The 19,071-nt window shown below is 38.7% G+C and overlaps 1 protein-coding gene across 1 annotated transcript in view; it reads left to right on the forward strand.

The window, feature by feature from the left end:
* The first annotated feature begins 277 nt into the window (after positions 1 to 277).
* The window catches only part of LOC117423459 (carbonic anhydrase-related protein 10-like), a 125,963-nt gene continuing 107,169 nt past the window's right edge, over positions 278 to 19,071 (forward strand). The window contains exons 1-2 of the mRNA XM_034039281.3: positions 278 to 491; positions 1,509 to 1,859. Coding sequence (XP_033895172.1) covers positions 1,799 to 1,859 — 61 coding nt within the window. The 5' untranslated portion in view covers positions 278 to 491; positions 1,509 to 1,798. The remainder of the gene's footprint in view (positions 492 to 1,508; positions 1,860 to 19,071) is intronic.

Genomic DNA, 19,071 nt, shown 5'->3' on the forward strand with positions numbered 1-19,071 from the left:
GTTAAACTACTACAGCATTATATAGTTTAGTCTGGAAAGAAGAGATTAATGTAGGTGGATGAAGTTATCTAAAAGAAACATGAAATCATCAGTGAGGATGCGCTTTTTATTTTTTCCTAACACATATCATAGATGAGGCAATGATCTGTAGAATTGCGTTGAATTTTCCTGAGTACTTTTTAATCCCCAAACTCTATCTATGCACGCTCCATCCAGCGGTCTGTGCAGCGTGCACGCGCATCTCTTCAGCACGGCGCGCACTAAAGCTGATAATCTTTGGCAGATGGGTGTTTGGAGTCAGCTCAGCGGCATCATACAGCAGCAGCAACCTGCCACAAAGCTGCAACCGATACTGTAACAGGAAGAAACGCAGGGATTTTACTTAGAAATAAGAAAACCATTAGGCTTTAAAATATTTGTTACACAACTTGCAGCGTTGCTAACTTCACAACCGGGTAGACCCCATCTTCGGATACTGACAGTGTTATCTGGTAAGTGTAATTTACAATGCTACTGAAAAGTGAGCCTTTCACTCCATTTCACATACTATCAACCTAAATAAAAAAAAAAATACAACCAGTTTTTACTGTCATTGAACAAAAACTTCCGTACAGGTAAGAAATGCATGTAATAATAATACAATAAGGGTACTCACAATAAAACGAGAAACTAAACAGGTGCGCAGAAATAATTTCTTAACTTAAGCATTGTAGTTCACGTTTTTTTGTGTTTTTTTTCTAGTTTGGCAACTTGAGATAACCAAAAAAGCATTATTGGAAGAAATAAGAACCTCCAAGAGTTTAATGAAGGTTCTATACCATTTACCAACCTTTCAGACTTTGTTTAATAATACAGACCAGTATTTAAACAAGATTTCAAAACAGTGGATAATTTAATTCCGCATTATTTGTTGTTGTTTTTTTTAAAGAGCCCGAATGTGTTTTTATTTTGTGAATTCAATGTTTTAAAAAGTTGCTGTTTCAATTAATTATGTTTCTATTTTGTGTAAATACAAATACTGTATTTACACAACACATTGGTAAATACATAATGGGTTAGATCCGTATTCAGTGCACAGTCACCAAAAATATTTTGATACGGTAACTGAAAGATTATTCATAAAAAAAAGATTAGTTAATGTTTTCTAGACCAGCTTAGAATATTATTGGAAGGTGGTATTATCGTTATTTGGCTTTCTGGTCTTATGATAATTGGTTATGCGTAATGTGCAAAAAACTGTTGTCAGATAAAAAAAAAAAAAAAAAAAAAAAAAGTAAAATAAGTAGGATGTTCTCTACTCAGTACATTGTGTGAGCGAAGCACGCCCCCTTGCAGCTCATATAGGTTTTGATCTTGTTGACTGTTCCGTGAGCGCTATTGGAGGGAGGCGGGTATTGGGGTAATGGGGCTGCAATTGATTGTTTACAGGATCTTACGGCTGGAGTTATGGTGTGCTGCTTAAAAGCTCTTTAAAATACCATTTGTTATACTGCACTTTCTCGTTACAGGACAGTAAATGTGACAGTCTAGGAAGGGGTCGCAAATTCAAGGGGACAGGATAGCATCCTACGAAGAAAAAGTTAATTCAAAGGATATTTACATTTTTCTTTCTTTCTGGATACCAGTACGTGGAATCGTTTTGGAGCTTTGCGTCATGTCTGTAAGAGAATTCTGACATGTGTTGTCAGGTCTGGGAAACACCTTCAGAAAGAAGTAAAGCATCCGATTTGCAGGAACAGTTCAAACTGTGATATTGATCTCTTTTAGTGCGTGATGTACTTGGAATGAAAAACTGAGAATGGAAATTATTTGGGAAATACTTTTTATTCTTCAAGCCAATGTCATTGTCTGCATATCAGGTAAGATACTTGTAACTGAATTGACTGTCGTGTTGCCTTTTAAATAGAACGATTGAGTCCGTTGTTACAAGTTAAAGCTACATAGTTTGTAATGGGAAAGTTAACATCCAGAAACATGGTCAAAGTGAGTTTAAACAATATCTGTGTTCAGATCATAACCAATTTCCCAGTCAGCGCTGTCGCAGTTCATTGTGATCCAAGAGTATTATTAGGTTTGACAACTAAGGTCGATAGAATGAAAATTGAGGTACTTTTTTTTTTTTTCCGGTCGCAGTAATTTCAGTGTTTTGGCCGCTGAGCATCTACAGATTTGTTTCATCAAGGTCAGGAGATCTAATATATCCAATCCAAAAAAAAAAAAAAATGTAATTTAAATTCGCACCAGTCTGTCCAATTAGAATAGACATGCCCGTTTGCCTTGCGTTAAGGATTAGAACAGTTTATTCTAAGGAAAATACTCTTTCAAAAGCACAGCCTGCCAATTATCCGATCATGTCAGCCATGCAAGAATAATTATGTTGCATGTGAAGCCAAGGAAGACTCCCTGTCTAGCATGTCAAACACCGCACACACCAGCAACTCTGAGAACTTCCATTACTAAATTACAGTATTACCTATAGTACTTGGACATAAATACATTGATTTACGGTACTGGGTATATTTTATAGTGCATGGGAAAATACATATTATAAAGCAACGGCAATATGTAACAATAGACAATGAAAAAAAAAACATCACTTTATATTATGATAATTAAGTGTAGACATGTATATCACTTATCTTGTTATTTTGTTGAATGGGAAGGTGCTATCATGTTTTTATTTCAGTACAATTTAAGAGTGACAATGTATTTGGTTTCTGATTTCAGAAGCAGTGTGCAGGGTTGTGTTTGTCGGGTTATGAAGCATTATTATTTTACATACCGGTACAGTAAAAAAAAAAAAAAAAAAATACTGTAATATGCATAGGGGTACATCCTTTCACATGGGGAATCAGGCTTTTCCTAATGGCCTTTCCAGATAATGTAAAATGTTAATCAAATAAATGAATTATTCGTGTATTGTTCCTGAAGCAGCGTTTTAGAGTACAGATGTTAATTTACATTCCAAAGACTGGAAAACCAGCTATCCCTCTAGAGTTCAGGGTCTGCATTAACATATCTGCCCTATAACGATGTTTTTTTCAACATATATTATTTTTTAAACTTTTGTTTAATTGATGATATTTGCATTTTACTTGTGTTTTCCTTTTATACTGCTATGACCAGCTTCCTTAATGTCAATCCATTTTACATTGCTGATGTTGGAGCGATGTACGTTGTGTATTCCCTCTTTTAGATAAATTGCTCTAACTATAAATTACTGGTAACCAGCAGCCTTTGGATACATGTTAGCGTATGATTTATATCATCAAGTATTGCTCATGAAAAGGGACACTTACACTTTTCTTACCTAATTGGCTCTGTTCACAATATAAAATCACTACTGCTATAAGAAAAACAAAAAGGAAATATAACAAAGCATGTTTAAAAGCATTGCTTTTCAGGTAACCAAACGTTATTTAGTAGAATATGGTAGAACCCCATTTTGAACGTTTGAATATTTAACAGCACTGTGTGTTTGTTTAGAAAGATTCATTCTACCACCTCTAACCACAATACCTCACTTTCCTGTGTTGTACTGGAGGCTCATATAAGGGTAGCATACTCTCAGTTTTGGATTAGGGATTTGGCTGCATTTCCCCAGTTAATCCAAATGACAGTAAATAGTGCACATAAAAAATCCAATCTCTGGACTGTGATTATGTCATGCAGCAGAGTCGAAGAGCCATATGCCACCCCATCCTTTTTCTGGAAAATTCTTATAGGCAAGCTATCCCTGTAGGAATTTCCTGTAGGGAAACACATTCATAGCTTCTACTGTATGTAATCCTTTAGTTAAATTAGTTGAATTAGTTGTTTATGGCTAGTTGATCTAAAACTGTTTCATTTCATTATTTAATGTCATCAGTTTTATGAGATAGGGATGGCTTTTTTATGCTTTGCTAGGATCCAAGCAGCTTTAATTTTACACTGTCCCAATTAAAAACTGATACTAACAATAGCATTGTAATTCATACTATATGTATTCTGCGATTTCCTGTTCAGAATCAATGCACATAGTCTGGGAATGCTCAAAAGTTCAATCGGATTATTGACAGTAATGTGACTGGATGGTTTTGCTTGTTCTGTTGTATTATTTGGACAGAAATCATTATCAATAAAGGTGACATAGTAGACAGCGTTTTTCTATATTAGCAGCACACAACACTGGGAGGTGCAATATTCCATGTGAACTAAATATATCTGGACTATGACCCTCTTTCAATGCCATTCACATACTCGCTGTGTAGGTCAGTGATATTGTGTTACCTGTAACATGAATAGGTCTTTAACACAAGAAGACCATTTTTGAGTTTGAAACTCTGTTTGGTGACTGCTATCTGTGACTGTATCATCATTTTCTGAAGAGACAAAAATACAATTCCCAGCTAGGGCTTCAGTTCTGCTCAGTGCACACGTCACAATCTGCTGGTAATAAATGAAAAGATTGTGATCGTGACTCAGCTTCAATGTCACCAGATTCAACAGCAAAGTTTCCAAGTGACTCAACTAGCATTTTATATATATATATATATATATATATATATATATATATATATATATATATATATATATATAAATGAGTTTCTTTCATTTAGCCTTTGTATTCCTTTTCATGCTCCAAAATTGACTTCCTTGAGATTAAGAGCTGTTTAGCAGCAGTTTCGAATTACATAAAAAGCAGGAAGAAAACCAAATGAATCTTTCTGGTTTGCTTATGAGATCCATTAGAAGATTGCTGTGGATGTATTGGTTGTCTGTCAGATTGGGCTGACAACACAAGATGTCAGTAAATGGATGCCCTTATGTATATATCATAAAAAGATAATTGGAGAAGTTGGTATTGATTCTTTCTGAGAGTGTTAAGAATCTTCCTTTCCCTTCGAGCACCATTTCCTCTTGAAAGCCATATGCAGTATATTTGAGCATTATGTGCAGCATTATGGAACCACCCTGTCGGACCATCCCAGCAGTTTTTTGGCATTTGGGGGTGTGGGACACATTTAACCCACTTAGACCACTCGCTTACATGATTTCCATTACACGAGAGTAGATGTTAAAACTTCATGCTGATTTGAACTCGGCTCTCGCCAAGATAAGCACCAACTAAGACGTAGCTTTACAGTAAACTAATGTGATCCATATGTGTCTCCATCCATTTACGTTTCCTTCCATATGATGATGTAGATATCCTTCTGTCTGGTGTTAATGGCTGAAGTGTAATGCTGGCTCCAGGGATCAGCTTATTTTGCCTCCCTGGCGCATCAGCACACACAACGGCTGCGATGCTGGCTCCGGGGATCAACCAAAGTGCGGCCTCCCCAGCGCATCAGCATGACAACCGTCTGGATTGAGCTAAGTAGGGTACATCTCTGGGGTTTTCAAGTGGGCACCTTCCATCCTCAGTGTTTCGTCGACTAGCCCACGACACCTCAAGAGGGCTCGACGGTGATTCTGGCGTCCCAGCATCACCCCCCTCCGTCCCCCACTCAACTCAGCCCAGCTTACTTACCTGTCCCCAGCCAGAATCTTTCCGTCTCAACCACAGCCAGTTGCTGCTCCTTTCTGCTGCTTCAGATAAGTTCTTCACTGTGCGACGCAACTCTTGGCCACTGAATCCGACGTCTCTGAGAAACCGGGTTGTAGAGTGTGCCACAAATCCTCGACAACCCACTTCCACTGGGTAAACCCGAACTCTCCATCCTCGCTGTTCCGCTTCAGTGGCTAGCTGAGCATACCGCAGTTTCTTCCTCTCATACGCCTCATCTACAGCATCCTCCCATGGCACTGTTAACTCTACCAGGTGAACAAGGCGTGCTGATCCAGACCACAAGACAATATCTGGTCGAAGGTTAGTGGTGGCAATCTCAGGTGGAAAAATAAGCCGTTGACCAACATCTGCCAGCATTTTCCAGTCTCTAGCAGCTTCCAGTTGTCCTGGGCGAGAATTGGTTTTAACACCTTTTCTTGGTGGTTGCTCTCCTGGGCGGAGGAATGTTGTCTTTTGTGTGTAATGTTTTGATGCAACAGGTGACAACTTATTGGTCATGTTACGCTTGTCTTCCAATGCTAAGGCCAAACATCGCAGCACCTGGTCATGGCGCCAAGTAAACCGTCCTTGGCTAAGAGCCACCTTACATCCTGTCAAAATGTGCCTTAATGTTGCAGGTGATGAACACAAAGGACATGAGGGATCCTCTCCTACCCAGAGGTTTAGGTTCTGTGGTGATGGGAGAACATCATATGTTGACCTGATGAGGAAACTGATCCTGCTCTGTTCCATTGACCATAGGTCTTTCCAGCCAATCTTGCGTTGTTCCACACTCTCCCATCTCATCCATTCTCCTTGCTTGCCCTGGGAAATGGCCTTTATACACCTCATCCTCTCCTCCTGCTTTTGCACCTCGTTGACTACCAGCTTCCTCCTTTGAGCTGGGGCCGCCTTGTGCCATGTAGGAGGAGTTGAACTGAAACCAAGACCCCCTCTTCCATGCTGAACTTGCCCCATGATATCACCAATTCGAAGGGCAGCCTTTGCATCTTCCACAGCTTTCTTTGCCGCCCACTTTCTTCCAGTTTTCAACACAGGTGCTGCCTCCCTTACGCATTTATCGCGTGACTCTACTAAAGTCATTTCCAGTCTGACCTTGGCGCACTTAAACTCCTCGGTTAGAGCAGAGACTGGTAGCTGCAGTATTCCTTTACCATAAAGTCCCACTCTGCTGAGGCAGCGTGGAACTCCCAACCATTTCCTGATGTATGAACTGATTAAAGCTTCCAGCTTCTCTACTGTTGTCAAAGAAACCTCGTACACAGTCAGTGGCCACAGCAACCTCGGCAGTAGACCAAACTGAAAGCACCAGAGTTTTAGTTTACCTGGTAGAGCGCAGCTGTCTATGCTCTTCAACCCTTCCACTGCTTGTTGTCTAACTTCTCCCACACGAACTGTGTCCTTTAGATCCCCGTCGTACCATCTCCCAAGACTCTTCACTGGCTTCTCAGACACTGTTGGTATTGCCTCACCATTAATGAAGAATGTTTTATCTACTACTTTGCCTTTAAATATAGAGATGCTCCTTGATTTAGTGGGCTTGAATTGCATTCGTGCCCATTCAATGTTATTGGTTAATTTGCCCAATAATCGATTAGTGCAGGCTACTGTTGTAGTCATGGTTGTCATGTCATCCATGTATGCTCGAATTGGTGGTAGTCGCATTCCAGAAGCCAAGCGCTCTCCTCCTACTACCCATTTTGATGCCCTAATGATTACTTCCATTGCCATGGTAAAAGCCAGTGGAGAAATGGTGCATCCTGCCATTATTCCAACCTCTAGGCATTGCCATGTAGTGCTGAATTCTGAAGTTGAAAAACTGAATTGCAAATCTCCAAAATAGGCTTTCACTAAATTTGTTATTGTCATCGGTACACTGAAAAAATCAAATGCTGCCCAAAGTAGTTCATGTGGCACTGAACCATATGCATTAGCCAAATCCAGGAATGTCACATGGAGCTCCTTCCTCTCCTTTTTAGCTGATTGAATTTGTTGCCAGATCACATTGATGTGTTCTAAGCAACCTGGGAAACCTACATAAATAATTGGTATATCTGAATATGGCTTAATATATTAAAGTAATTCTATTGTATTTGTATTCTATGTCGTAAGTATATCAATAATAATAATACACTGAATAAACCAGTCTTGGAGGAAAACACCAGGAGGACAAATACAGGTAACGAGCAGAGGTAAAAAGAGTTGCCACTGTTCAATCGTTAAAATTTATTTTCTGAACCTATCATAAAGTTTCACACAAAATTCAGCATCAAGGCATATACTGTAATAAATATTTATTTAGAAAAAAGTGAAATTCTGTTCTGTTTTATTTGCTGTCACAATATATATGGGTGTACATTTTGTTACGATTGTTTTTTAATGTTACCATATCCTAATGAATGAAATAATAAATAAATAAATACATAAATAAATAAATAAATGAATGAACTATGCCCATTCTCCTCCATAGCCTGTACTGTAGTTTGTAATGGAATTCAGACAGACCTGACCATTTTCAAATTCTGATTAGTAACAGGGCATGAAATTACAACTGCATACAGTCTTGAAAGTGCACCCCTGGTCTTAATTTGTACAATACAAAATGTGTTTTAATGGGTTTCTAAAAATACAATAATAAAACATTAACCAGTAGACTATTGTGTTTCATTCATCAGTTGCATCCCAGACGACACCTATTGCCAGTAAAGGTTTATATTGCTTTGTGTAATAAATCCATACTCTGTAAGGTTGCTCCTCTTGCTGTTGAGCTTGACTAAATCTTTATGGGTAAACAAATCTACAGGTAAAACAACCTGCTGGGGTAAACAATATGGTTACAATCCACAAATTGCACATTAAAATGAATATACAACAACACCACTTGCAGGGCATTTAGCACATTATAGCACATTCTGTGCCAATTCACGGGGCGGGAGCCAGGCTACCTGTAGTGACGTTGCCTGACTTCTCGGAGAACCGCCCACAGTTAGGTCCAAGCACTTGGCAGGACGAGGTCCATGTCGTGGTGAAGTCACCGCCATAGTTAGGTGAGACCACATCATGGTGAAGCAACTTCCAAGGCTGGGCACACACGGCACACTCAGGAACATAGCGTTAGTAAAGATTGAAACATATAGAGAAGGGATCCCCGTCTCTTGGGGGACCCTGCATACACAAGGGATCCCCGTCTCTTGGGGGATCTGACATACGAAAGAGGGGTCCCTGTCTGTTGGGAGTCCCGTACATAAACGGAGGCTCGAGAACCTGAAGAAAGGGGGAAACTCTGGCTGAGAGCTGCCCTCAATGAGGTGAATTATAGACTTCCAAAGTTGAGACGGAGATACATACCCGAGAATCTGAAATGAGAAGAGAGCCTTGTGTTATGAAGGAAGAACTCCTACAGCAAGGTTTAGCAAGAATAAGCTTAGCTCCTCAGATTGCGCAGGTAGTGATAGATAATGAGTTGCTAAAAGGTTGGGTTTGGCCGGGCATCCCCTCTGACTTGTGGAGAATCCTCCTGTGGAGGTAAAGGAAGCAGAACTTAACCAAGGGTTGGAGAAAGTGCCACCAATGCATATACAAAGAAAGAAAGAAAGAAAGAAAGAAAGAAAACATTTAACACAACAAAGAAGGTTAGTAACTGGCTCCCTACTGACTATGTGAAGACCCTCTGCTCAGTGGAAAGGAAAAAACCCTTTCTTTTTAGGGGGAAACCTTTGGTGGCCCCAGCAGAAGGGTCATCCCCACTCCGGACATGCTAGCAATAGACTAATGTGCAGAAGATTATAGCCAGGAGCACTCTTAACAGACAAATAAACTTGCCTTACCTTAAATATATAATACGACAAAGAATTTGAATAATGGTTGCGCTTTTTTATGTTCTACATTTTCTTTTGAATTTCTGTTTTTTATTATGGTTAATGACCGTGCTTTTTTAGGCACGCTACGATTTGACTGGGGAAAGATAACGTAGGTTTATTGGAGTTAACAAAAAAATGGTAATCTTTGCACTTCCTTTTTAGTTTAATTATTGAGCTTATTGCTTCATTTAAATTGTTTTCTTTACATTACGTTTTCAGGGCATTTTGTCTATTTTTATTTTTCGCTGTTCTACATTTTTTGAATGCAACTGTTCATTTTAACCATTTTTTTTACACAACAGTACTCACACACGTTTGGTCTCCATCATAACTGTTGCATGAAAGCAGAGTGTAATAATCCAGCACCTCTGCACTTAAGCATTTGTATGTCAGCTGACAATGTTCAGCTGATATCCCATCTCAACTTTCTTCTAAAGCCGTACAGCCTCTATATATGAACCCCCAATATCTCTCACAAGCACCTGGGTACATATTGTTACGATATCACAACAAAAGGAATATGCTTTTTTGTGTGCATATGTATAGCTATTATGTACTATATATCAGCTTACAGTATAATACGACAAAAAATGGACTGACTGATAATACTCGAAAATAATCTTAATTTTTTTTTAATAAATTAGCCGGTTGAAATATAGTATTAGGCAGTTGATTGTGTCGATCGCCGGCTTATTTTGACCCCATGCATTCATTGTCACTATTTTTGCTTTGAAAATAATTGGTTATTTTTTTAGCAGTCATTTTTAACGTTTTAGCCTCTTGAAGTACTTAACACAGAAAACCTGCCCGGCTGAACCTGCCCGGCTGAAAAAGCCTGGTGAGAACCGTGCCCATATTTTTAATTAGATGCTGGTTAATCTTTGCTCTTGCTGCTGATGTAGCTGCCCCTATTCTGAATAAATGAGGAGTATAGAATTGAGGGGGAAGTCCTGCTTTGGAAACCAATGTAGACAGAGGAGATGTGAACCAATGTCTGGATACAACAGTCCTGCTAAAATATTTTCGGGCTGCTGCGCCAGCCAAAAGTTAACTGCGTAGAAAAATAGAATTTTTCTTCCCAGCATATCCCGAACAGGTGGCGAAGAGAAGGATGGATTGGCATTACTTTAAGTGTCTGCAATATCTGCTTTTGCTAACCAGGAGCCGCGACCTGCCAATTTAATTGAATTAATTGCATCTGATATGGTAATGTACTATAGAGAAAATTGATCGTGAGGAATGAGCGAGTTGATGCTACTTGTGCTTGATCCCCGTGGTGCTGACAAGTCAATGATGAGAGGCTTTTTTCCTGACATTTTCAGAGTGGCGATGCCAGTGGGGTTAATCCTGAATATTGGAAACGGGGAGCTACAAACGGACCGTAAATCCTTTTTTAATCTCTTTTTGAATAAGAGATTGTACTGTCTTTGGGTCTGTAGTAGCAGAATGGAGGTTTTTGCTTTGAAAGGAGGAGCGACGGATTTGAGTCCGGTTGAAAACCTGTTTTTTTAGTCTGTCAAGTAAATAGTTGACGAATATTTTATCTGGATGATCCAGAAGTTTTTGCTTCAATTTGGGAATATTTATAGGAGTGGAGACTGTGAGTGTTGAAGAAAGTCACTTTGGAGCTACTAGGCAGATGGCTTTTGAATGAGCGTCCCCACAGAAACTGCACATATGGATATTTTTGCATTGCCTCAGATTGCAGCAGATACTGAAATTGAAATTATTGCATATTTGTTTCCTCCTGCGTATATGATTCTTCGCCCAAATCTGTCTTCTCTTGCGGATTGCTCAGGTGGGGCAGAAGAATGGATGGAGTTGGGGATCAAGGTTCTGTTAGAAAAATGAGGAGGAGTGATGCAGATTGTTGATCTGGTGGAGGTTGAGGCTATTGCAGCTTTCAGGCAAAGAGAGGTTGAGTGGCCAGTAGAACCGCAGACCCCGCAAGCATTGGCTCTGAGACCACTGAAAATCCTATTGAATAAGTCTAAATCAGGTTGTGCCCAGTCAATTATGTGGTTATCTGTTGCCAAAATAGCTGCTCTTTTACTGAAAATGATTTGTGGTAATCAAAAAAACATGGTCCCTCCATATCTGACAGACAGCTCAACTATGTAGAATTCGTAAGAATCCAATTCTTGTCTGCGGTTTGGGTATACTGAACCTATCACATAGCGAAGGCAAGGACGAATTCCCCCAGAGTTCAGTAATCTGGGGTCTCTGTATTTAAGCGTGACTGATAAGTCTCCGCAATCCACCACTTTATGGTCCAGAAACTCTGATGTAGCCATCGATAGAGAAACCAGATTAACGTCCTTACCTTCAATTATGCTGCGTCGATTCTGCGGGGATATTGAGTGACGGCAGGCAGTGGTTGAGGCGGTGGAACCATATGCTGTTGCAGATGCAAGGTTGTAGACCGGAGGATCTACTGTAGGGACCGAGGTTGGTATATAACCAGAAGTGATGGTAGCTGCTGCGGCAGCTGCTTTCATGGCAGGAATGGAGGAAAATACTGAAACTGTGGAACCTTGCTTCTCTCGCTCAATTTTGGACACCCGTTTATCCAGATTACTAAGTTCGGTATTGACTGAGGATAAGGTATCTGCGAATGGTTGCATGAATGCTTTTATTTTATTGAAAATGCAAGAATGTTCCTGCTGGGTTTCACTGACTGGAGCGGCTGCCTGCTGGCCTGATGTGCTGGCTGCTGGAGTAGCTTGCTCTGAAACATTCTGCCTGCTGTCTGACCTGGGTCGCTGAACAGCCGAGCGCTTCTGGAGAGTTTTCTTGGGTGGAAAAGTTGGTTCTGCCGAGATGGAATTACAATAAAGAATGAAAAGAGATTCCCGATTGCTCACTACTGGGATCTCGCTAACGTTTTTGAGAAGGGTTTTATGAGCTTATTGAGAGTCCAGTCCTTAAAGTAGAGTCGTTCAGGACATGTATCCTGGGGCCGGAGCCGCTTGAATCGACGGGGATTGACTCCTTGGATGGCCGGTATTGGTATGGTATCCTGCTTAGGAGGTACTTGTTCGGATGTTGCTGAGACGCCTGATAGAAGAAAGAGTGGTGGGCTGATCAGCCTTTGAGTTGAAGTTGTCGGAGAGTGCTCTAATACGGACATTAAGTTATCTTCGAAATCCTCCGAATCCGAGGCAGAGAGGATGTTTTTAGGTCGGTCTTGCAGTTGCTTAGCTTGAAACGAAAATAAAAAACATAAGACAACTGCATAGGGTGTGACTAGCAATTTAAATAGGAAGTAGATTTGATTGATAGGAGATAAAAGGATAGGGTGGAGCCCAGCTCCCGCCCCCGAACCACACATAATAGGTTAACATTGAATGTATCCAAATCCAGGAAACGGGTGTAGATCGTTATCCACACTACTGATGAATCACACTGTAAAGTGATTGATGGGTTAATGTTTCATTTAATATCTATCAGCTGACATTATTCGCTAAATATTTTTTCTCTTGGACAGTGGTTGATCTAGAAATGTAATGAATACATGCTACATTTTGAAAACAAACAATTTCAGACAAATTATAGTAATTTCTCTAGATTTTTTGAAGGAATTAAAATAAAAACAAATGCTATCCAGTCATTTGCATATGTCAATATACCTAACAGACCTAACAGAACACCTTGAAAATAGTTAATATACACATATATGTATCATTTATGGGCTCTAGCCACCAATGTCTTTCTCCAGCAATATTTTATAATGGACTGTGCTAATGGAAATTGTGCTATAAGGATACTTTTCTTATTGATTCTGATTAATCAGCATAGCTTAATTTTTTAATAGTCATTTGACATTATTAGGAAATTATTCATTAACTCCCTTGAGAGGAACTCTTACCTGGATTGCTTAGCGCTGGGAGAATTTACTAAGGCCCCCCATCAGGGTAGCTTTTACGTTTCTCCTCCTACAGTATATGAGCCATTCATTAATAGCAGCTTCCATGTTGGTGTAGTGGCACATAGGTTTCAATTAAAGAGTCAGCTTGTTTCCCTGCAGCTAATCCTACTGTATACAGTTAATGGAGACAGTGAAGTAACAAATAATGTAGTAGGCTGACATCAAGTACCATACAACTTTATTTACACGCCCCCAGCGGTCATTGTTCAGGGCACAGCAAGCCCCCAATATCGCAGGTAAAGTCATAAACAGACTTAGAAACTACAAATCATAGGGCATTATTGCATAGTCCTCCCTAGTTAAACAGAGCATTACAGACACTAGAAGGTATGGAAACAGCAGGCACAAGATATGGTAAAGTTTTTACAAAGCAAACATTGATTAAAACAAATAAAACTTGTATAAACAGCAAAACAAAATACAGTAGCATCAATGCCAAGTTTCTTTTCCCCCTGCATCTCGCTACCCATGCATTCCTGAGAGAAGGAAGACCTCAGTGGCAAAATATTGCTGCCCTAATATTTAGCTGTTGCTGCATTTCACTGCTGCAGTCCACCTGGCTATAAACCAATCAGAAGCCAGTTTTGGGTTTGCATCATATGGAGTTAAACCAAAAGCATTGAGAAGGAACATTCGTGAGTACTCACACTTGTTTTTCTCCCAGTTTGTGAACTGTGGTATTGCTTGGGATGTTGAAAAATACAGGGGTCTGACCAGCATTTCCGATCTGTCCAAGCTGGTACTGTTTGATAGAAACGCTGACATTTGTAATGATATTATGGAGCTTTATATTTAATTGGGAATTGAGCTTAATGAAACCTAATACTGGAAAGCCATTCTGTGTTTCATAGTACAAAATATTCCCACCCCCTTAAAACACTTAACTTGCATTTGTTTATGTAAAGAAAGAAACAGATCTAACCTCTGCCAGACCACAAGAAAATATCACCCTATAGATCAGTGGTTTTCAAACTTTTTAGGCCCCATACCCCTTTCTCCAAAAAATGTAGTCTACCGCGTACCCCCATCTGAGATATGGTCATAATACATCTATGAAAACAGAAAAAAATTGTATTTTCTAATTACTAGGCTGAAGTACTTACTGAATTTTTTCTTTTTTTAAATACTTACCTACCAATGTGATGGACGTGTCTGCTTTTTATCACAGATTTCAGTAAAACTACACCCTGATTAGTAAACAATGCAGCCCATACACAAGGGTATGTTATTTTGTATTTTAAAATGAAGAAATAGGACTTCAAGTTAAATAAAAATTTAAGCGGGTCATTATAAAAAAAATAAACAAGCCTCGATTTGCTGGCTGAGAAGGCACACAGGGAAGAAGGAGGGACTAGAGTCCAGCCAATTACTGTTTATGGAAAACTGCTGTTAAACTAATTAAATTAAATTGAAACTAAAAATGCTATGTAGTTATTTCAAAATCCAGACCAATAAGTATGGCAAAGCGAGTCCAAAAACAGATTATGCTTTTGAAAAACAAAACCTAGTGTTCTAATATAAAACAAATTCAGAAAGCAATTCAACCAAAGTCGCACATTTCTTCCAACAAATGCAGAAGTGTAGAGATAAAACAGACGGGGCATTTTGCATAAAAACAATTTAAAATGTACAAATACAGGCATTTTATTTAAAAAAATATCAGGTAGCATGCGGAACTGTGTGAATATTGAATAACACATTGAATATGTGTGTTTTTTTTTATTTTATTTATTTAACTCGAATGTTATCGTTGAACACTTGAGCTGGACATTTGAAATGCTATGTGTGTCTTGTGCAGTATCGAATCCAGCCAGAATAAGCACATTGTTTTGAAGTGAATATTTCCAATTTGATGAAAGGAGAAAAGTGACATTTATATCATGGAGTCAAAAATGGCTTAGCAAAATGCTTACATGTTAGTGTTTAGTGCAGTCGTCTGTTCATGTGAATCAGCTGCCAGACAGCTTGTTGATGGGCACTCGCTATCTATATGATATGAACACACTCAATAGGTCTGGAGTAGGGAATCCAATTCCAGACACTTCCAAATCCCAGGAGTTAGGGATTTATTATTATTATTATTTTTAATCCTGAGATTCAATTTTTGTAATAATAATAATAATAATAATAATAATAATAATAATAATACCGTGGTTTTGCTTTTATTAGCCTAATAATTAGCGGCGTACATGCGTAGGCTAATGCAATCACTCAACAAAGGAGTTCAACGAATTAGTCATAGTGAAAAAACACATACAGCATTGCAAGTAAAGATAATACAGTCGTGTCTCTCCAGCTCCAGCGCAGTGATTTCACTGTCTAAGCAAGGCGGCATAGCTGCCTGCTTAACTCAATAGCACTGTTATTTAAAAACACAAGCTTAGATAAAACATACTGAACTGATTCAACCACAAACACTGAACATTTAAACTCCAGAAAGTAAACGTACCTAGTAAATACTACATATTTTTAAAAGAAGTAACATCATACAATGATTTTTTTTTTTTCAGCCTACAGACTGCAGAACCACCGCCTTGCTATTGAAATATGTCATTTAGCCATGTGCGCTCAACGCTTACTCACTGTCAGCAGCCGGTTGGGTGTTTATAGTTAACCTCGCCCAACAGAAAGGAAACGTACACCAGTACGGCTGTGGTTTTATTTGAAAGGAGATTCAACATTGTTAATTCGATTGCAAAGTACTACAATATGGTAAAAAAAATAAAAAAAATAATCTGTTGTCCGCCGTTATAGGATTTTTCTTGCGTACCCCGAGGAGCGCTTGAGTACCCCCAGGGGTACGCTTACCCCAGTTTGAAAACTGCTGCTATAGATAGATGGCTTACCCCCATCTAAGATGGCTTCCATTTGGCTGCTGCTGGCGAGAAAGCCGTCTCACTATATGCTAGTAGTTTCCATAACAGTGAATGATGCTTCCATTCATTTTTCTTGATCTCGTTAACATGCATTTTGATTAACGAGTTCCCCTTATTTAATTGTTGATACAGGAAGTGATATACATGACCTGCGACAATTAAGCTTTTTTAACCAAGAAAGGCGTTCATTAATAACCTCGTCGACTCAATTCCAAAGCATTAACGGATTGATTTAATTGATTTAATTAACACATTTCATTTGAAAATCACTCATTACTTAAGTTCTCGTTACTATACAACGAGTTAGATACAATAACACTTTGAACTGCCCAGTATATCATGAGTCTTGTAGGTCTGTAGTGTGACACAGCCACCATGGCAACTGTGGAGGTGTCAATATTTTGAAACAGACAATGTACCAGTTGAGTGGTTGTGTCACCAAAGGGACACAGTGAGTAATGGCACTAAACATCTTTAATAGTTTATTCTGTTTTTTAAGGTTGTTAATTGTTAACACAAGTGTTGAATATTTGAGATTCATAAAATGTATTTCAAATAATTTAATACACAAATCCTACACTAAAGAAACATTTTTTTTTATTTGAAAGGTAAAATATACAGATAAAAAATGATATTAATAGCAATGATTTCATGCAGTGCTTGAAATGGAAAAAAAGTGGCAGTTCTCACAGTACTCTCAGGCTCCCTGTCCAGCTCTCTCTCTCTGACTGTCTCCCTGTCCAGCTCTCTCTCTCTGTCTTCCTTTCCACCTCTATCTATGTCTCCCTGTCCAGCTGTCTCTCAGGCATCCTGTCCAGCTGTCTCTCTTTCCCTCTCTCCCTGTCCAGCTCATCTCGTCTAATCAGTACTGTGTCTAATCGCGACTTGAAGTGGACCATTCAAAATTCCCCCGCTGTGTTTTGTAATGCACTCTGGGAGTTGCAGTTGTTTTGTAATGCACTCTGGGAGTTGCAGTCTGTGCTCTGCTGTGACGTAAATCTTGCAGCTGCTGCTGGGACAACAAAGTAACAACTAGAAAGTCACATAAGTGCAGCTGACAGTTTGGAAAAGAAAACGGGCAGATAGCCAGTGATAAACACCAAAGTGCTACTCAAATGTTTTAAATTGAGAAGTGGCGGGACTCAAATATTTGAAAATGAGAAGTGGCGGTACTGCGTTCCGGTGAGTACCACCCCATTTCAAGCACTGATTACATGTGTGTAGTAAAGTGCAGTTTCTGACATTACTCATCAAATAAATATATATATATATATATGTAAAAAATATATGTAAAAAAAAATGGACACAGACCAGTTTTTGTTAAATTTAAATAACACAACTAACTAATTGCACAATTTAACCCAGAGGTCCCATAATGTAGATTCTGTTTTCACTGTGTTAAACTGTGGTTGCGAGTATTTACCACTTCTGTTCTTTGCAAAGGTAACTATTGTGATTAAATGAGGACAATAGATAAAACAACTGATATATAATTATAATTAGAGTGAACTTTGTGAAGCATCTCGATGTCATACAGTACCAACTTATTTTTCACATAAAATGCTTGAACCTAATACTCATCCTGTCACCATTCTGCAGTTTTCTAATTTTTTACAATTTTATCTGAGCAATGTTAAAACAAAACCAGTGATTATCACTAAGCGATACTGTCTGGTTGATAAGTCCCCTAATACAAGAGTGTCTTGGCGAAACCTCCCGGTAAATTCACAAATTCGCCCATGCGCAGGAAAGGCAATATGTACTTTTTTCCCCGTCTACCAATTTCTTGTGACACCGTGTTGTTTTGGAAAGCTAAATACTGTAAATGAGGGATGCCAAACTTTCTATATTGCTTTATAAAATGATACACAGCTGCTTCTCTGTTATTTTGTGATTGCTTTTATGTGCCTTTAACAGCCTCTTTTCAAATCAGAGTACTTCAATACTGGTTTTGTGTCTCAGATAGTAATTAGACATACTGTAGTTGAAATGTTTTTATTTCAAATCCGCTAAAGCATTTTTAAATGACAAGGGATGGTACAATATTGCAATATTGGAAAATAGAGTGCTGTGTCTATTCACTACAACTTGATGAAGGCCATCTGGTTGAAACATTGCTCTATTTTGTTCCTTTTTAAATAATAAATAATAAAGAATGGAATTTGATTTATGATCTGTTATTATGGTGTTGCACCTCTTCATGCATCAATGATACATAGAAGAATAAGACTTGTATACAAATTTGTATTGGGTAATGACCAATGCATTACTTTTATACCACCATCATATCTATTCAGGTATACATGTTCCAAAACCATCCTCAGTCTGGTAAAGTAAAGGGATTTCACCTCCCTGCTCTTGTTTTGAAGACAGGTGTTACAAAACTAATTGATTCTATATATTGGGTCCTAGAAAATGAGACTAAAAAGTATACAACCATCCGCACGCTCCACCGGGAATGCCAAGAAGAGTAGCTCATCATCTTTCATTCCTCCAGACAATAAGTTTTATTACTGGCCATATGTGTCTTTATTCCAAAATGCAATATGTTTTGTTAAAGAAAAATAGAATTGTTCATTTTTATAAAACCAGTAACAAAAACACTTGAAATTGTGAGAGCTCTGCCAGTATATGCACTGTGTGGTGTAATTTTGTAGTCCACGGGACCGGTGTCATGGCCGAAGTCCTTAAAAAACCACATGTCCCCTTATTGATACCATCATTTTAAATATAATTTTAAACAGAACAGAAGAAAACACAGTAATTAAACACATGCATTTTTTGTATTTGGGGATAAGTTATTTTATTTTACTGATGTAAGTGCTTAAAGCTGACAACCCTGATTTTGTCAACAAT

This window comes from Acipenser ruthenus, chromosome 17, assembly GCF_902713425.1.
Source record: "Acipenser ruthenus chromosome 17, fAciRut3.2 maternal haplotype, whole genome shotgun sequence".
Lineage (NCBI taxonomy): Eukaryota > Metazoa > Chordata > Actinopteri > Acipenseriformes > Acipenseridae > Acipenser > Acipenser ruthenus.